Raw genomic sequence first — 4,534 nt, 5'->3', positions numbered from 1 at the left:
TTTATCTCATATTCACGGTGAGAAGTGAAATTATCATTTTATTATATTCTAGAAGTAAATGTAGTAAAAAAGATTTTATCAATTAAGTTTCCAAACCTTTCATGCTAAAAAAAAAAAAAGAAAAAAAAAGAAAAAAAAAATAGAAGTCATTAAAACTCAAATCATTCCTAAAGAAAAGGAGAAGAATTTATTGGCCATAAGTTGTGATTTTTGACTTCTATTTTTAAAGACCAAGATGCAAGATACCAACAAAATTAGACACAGCAGGTGTTTTTTGTTTTTTGATAATCAGACACAACAGGTGTTACCTTGAAAGAACCATTAAAGCTTATCAAGTAGGACGTCAAGGTTTCGGTGATGCTTACCGTTTACATATGGAAATAATATTTCAAGTGGGTTTGCTTGCGTGACAAAAGGAAAGGTCCCACATTCTTTAGTCTTCTTCTAGTTCTTCTTCTCTTTGCTCTCTCTCAGATCTAAAACGCAATCCATGGTTTAACCTTATATAGTTTTAGCAGTAAAAAACCTCCACCCAAAGCAGCTTCTGGGTCTGTCTTGTTTTTCTGTTTTCTGGTTGAAAAACAGGCAGAGAAACAAATAAAAGTGAGATGGGGTTGGTGGGTGTTCAAGAAAATGGGAATGGAGAAATGGGGTTGTCTGGTCTTCCATTGGGGAGTAAGAATAAGTATAGGAGGATGAACTCTGAGCTCACAGAGGATTACGATGATGCTTCACACCAACAACATCAAGAGGACAGGAATAACAGTACCAGGAAATATGTTTTGGCTTGTGCTGTCTTTGCTTCTCTCAACTCCGTTCTTCTTGGCTATGGTATATATGCCTTTATCTCTGACTCTGAGTAGTTTTTATTTTATATTTTATTTTTGTTCTCAGTTCTTTATATAGTCAAGTTTTTATTTTTATTAGAAATTCAGCACAACCATTTTTTGCTGTGAAAATTTCGCATAACTTTGCAGCATCGCTTTTGGTAAGGTTTAGTTTGACATTGTTTTTGTTGTTGTTTCTTTTATGAATTCTCTCTATGATCTGCTATTTTTGGTTGACCGTCTCTCTTATTTGGCCATAGACTCGTCTATAACATGTAAATTTAATTAGAATCAGTCATATGTGCTTTGTTTGATTTTCTTTTTAATATATTTCGTAAAAGATTAAATAATATTTGTGGTGGGAGATCTTATTGCCATTGATGTAGGGGATAATGGCAGTTATCCAGGAGAGATAATTTGAGGGAGTAAGAATGGGGGAAGGATGAGACATAATAGTTGAATTTGTTGCAGAAGTAGAAGACATATTTGACTTGAATCTATGGCTCTGATACCATAAGAGAATAAATAAGATTTTGTGTTTTGGTTTTGCTTCCTATCCAGACAGTGCAGATAAGATTTGTTTTACAGAAAAGAGATAACTATGCTAATGTATTTGAATTACATGACAAAATTCTAAATGCTGTCAAATCCTTTTGGAGGGAGATCTGGCTTCTGTTGTAGACTGTTGATAATGATAATCAGCTAGTGGCGTGGATGAGGTTGGCTCAACGTTTCGCTTTTGATTTTTGGATTATTAAAAGAGAAATTATCGATTAGCAGAGAACGTTGACTTTGGTATCCTACGATGATAAATCCAAAGATAACATCTTTATATGATTCCAATGTTTATATCATATCTTTTGCTCTTTTGCCAATCAATTTAAGGAACACTGAGAGGGCTCTTTATCACGTTTTGCTCTGTATCACGTTTTGTGTAAATTTGAAATTATTAAGGTTGTTTTTGATGGTTCTTTGTTCTTAATTAAACATAACTGCGTGCATCAAAATGAAAAAAAAAAAAAATCGTTAGCTTTTGGATTCATTTAGAATTCTCAATCAGGGCTAGTGGTGGAATGCGACTGACCACCAACCCTTGAAATTTTTTCATTTTAACTAGTGATAATCTGGAACATATTATATAGGTGAGTAGTGAAAATTAATCTGGTATTTTGCATGAGCCATGCTTTCTATGGATTTCAGAAATAAATTGCAGCATGTTTATAGACCTTGATGCCCATGGGAATAAGAACCTTTTGAAGTGACTAGATATAACAGGAGTGGAAAATGATCAAGCCCAAATATATATATATATATATATAATTTATTTTATATAGGACAATACAATTAAATTACTTGCATATATTCTTTTTTTGGTAAATAAATATAAGATTCAATCCAAGTTTTGCTTTAAGTTATGTTATGCTTTTCATGATGATTACAATTTTGTGGTAAAGTGCAAGAAGCAATTAGGGACTTTGCAGATAGTATTGTCCCATTCATACAATTGATGGCATGTATTTATGCATTGTTTTTGTCAATATGTAGATGTAGGGGTCATGAGTGGAGCAATTATATTTATTCAAGAAGATCTAAAGATAACTGAGGTGCAGGAGGAAGTACTTGTTGGAATTTTGAGCATTGTTTCACTTTTTGGAAGTTTAGCTGGTGGTAGAACATCAGATGCTATTGGTAGAAAATGGACAATGGCTTTAGCTGCTGTCATCTTTCAAATTGGAGCGGTCATAATGACTCTTGCTCCTTCATTTGAAGTACTAATGATTGGAAGACTCCTGGCTGGGATTGGGATTGGCTTTGGAGTCATGATTGCCCCCGTCTATATTGCTGAGATATCGCCCACCATCGCTAGAGGCTCCCTAACTTCATTCCCAGAGGTTTTTATAAACTTTGGAATTCTACTTGGTTATGTCTCGAACTATGCATTTTCTGGGCTTCCGGCACACATAAATTGGAGGATAATGCTTGCTGTGGGAATCCTGCCTTCAGTCTTCATTGGGTTTGCACTTTTCGTAATTCCTGAGTCACCAAGGTGGTTGGTGATTCAGAACCGAGTTGAAGAAGCAAGATCAGTGTTGCAAAAGACTAATGACAATGAGAAAGAGGTGGAGGAGAGGCTTGCAGAAATACAACTAGCTGCTGGAACTGCTGAAGAAAATCTTGAAGAGAAAGCTGTATGGCGTGAACTGTTGAGCCCTTCTCCTTCAGTTTGCCGGATGCTGGTCACTGGTTTTGGGATCCAGTGTTTCCAACAAATCACAGGAATTGATGCAACTGTGTATTACAGTCCTGAAATCTTCAAAGATGCTGGAGTTGATGGGAACACAAATCTCCTTGCTGCTACTGTTGCTGTTGGTGTTACAAAAACTCTTTTTATATTGGTTGCTATTTTTCTTATTGACAAACTTGGTAGGAAGCCCCTGCTCTATGTGAGCACAATTGGAATGACTATTTGTTTGTTTAGTTTGGGACTCTCTCTCTCTTTACTGGGGCAAGGACAGGTTGGGATTGCCTTGTCAATTTTGTCTGTTTGTGGGAATGTAGCTTTCTTTTCAGTGGGAATTGGCCCTATTTGCTGGGTTTTGACAACTGAAATCTTCCCTTTAAGACTACGTTCCCAAGCAGCTGCACTTGGGGCTGTGGGAAATAGGGTGTGCAGTGGCGTGGTTGCCATGTCTTTCCTCTCTGTTTCCCGTGCAATTTCTGTGGCCGGAGTCTTCTTCATCTTTTCTGCAATTTCTTCTCTTGCTGTTCTCTTTGTCTACACTTGTGTTCCAGAAACTAAAGGAAAATCATTGGAGCAGATTGAGTTGCTATTTAAGGATAAACATGAATGGCAAGTAAGTGAAGTGGAGATGGGAGATGCTGAGAATCTTGTGCAGAAAGAACAAGGAAGTGAAGTGGAGATGGGAGATGCTGAGAATCTTGTGCAGAAAGAATGACTGGTTGAGGAGGTTTACAAGATGATCCAAAATCTTTGAGGTCTATTGACTAACTGGTTTGAATGAGGATGAGGAGCGATTTCCATGTGATTGGAATCTTCCTATGACTACTGGAATTGTTGCTGTGTTAATTTGTGCAGGATGTGGGTTTTCAAAGTGGAACCTTTTCTGGCATGAATAAGCCTCTGCAACAAAAGAAATTCAGTATCTATTAGTTAGCAACCGAAGGGAATACATACCACACTATATAAATTTATTCTTCTTGTTCTGCTGAAGAGTGTATTGAGAGCTTATGAATTGGTCATCTATTCTTGTTTGATTAATTTACCTTAGAAACCATGAGATAATTGTATTCAGATTTGGGAGATTAAGCTGATCTGATTTTGCTGCCTTTATTACTAATACTAGAAATATATACATAAATCTTAATAAAGTGTACCCTCCAAGGGATGAAAGGTAAGGAGGGATCGTGCAGCAGAAGTAAATTACTACTACTATTGTTTATCTACCTGCAAGATCTCCAGTTTGCTATTTTTATGGGCCTGTTCTTACACTTTAATTTTTTAGTTTTTGCTCAATAAACATTTGAGGAAAAAAAAAAAAATCATAATGTATCACTGGGATTATTTGGTTTCTGTATTTAGTGAGAACCTAGTTGGCTTCCTCAAGTTTAGGAACTTGCCACCTGGCTTTCTTTTCAGATTTTGGGGAATCAAACTATCAATCCTAGAGCATTCAACAAAACAAGTC

The 4,534-nt window shown here is 36.2% G+C and overlaps 1 protein-coding gene across 1 annotated transcript; it reads left to right on the top strand.

Moving 5' to 3' along the window:
• The first annotated feature begins 277 nt into the window (after positions 1–277).
• LOC112003764 (probable polyol transporter 4) lies at positions 278–4,179 on the top strand. The gene is made up of 2 exons (XM_024035978.2): positions 278–831; positions 2,373–4,179. Exons 1-2 carry the CDS (start codon positions 609–611, stop codon positions 3,782–3,784), a joined length of 1,635 nt encoding a protein of 544 aa, XP_023891746.2. The 5' UTR covers positions 278–608; the 3' UTR covers positions 3,785–4,179.
• The last annotated feature ends 355 nt before the right edge of the window (positions 4,180–4,534 follow it).

The sequence above is a fragment of the Quercus suber genome, unplaced genomic scaffold, assembly GCF_002906115.3.
Source record: "Quercus suber isolate HL8 unplaced genomic scaffold, Cork oak 2.0 scaffold_56, whole genome shotgun sequence".
NCBI lineage: Eukaryota > Viridiplantae > Streptophyta > Magnoliopsida > Fagales > Fagaceae > Quercus > Quercus suber.
The sequence above is the reverse complement of the archived record's forward strand: the minus strand, read 5'-3'. Positions and strand labels throughout refer to the sequence as shown.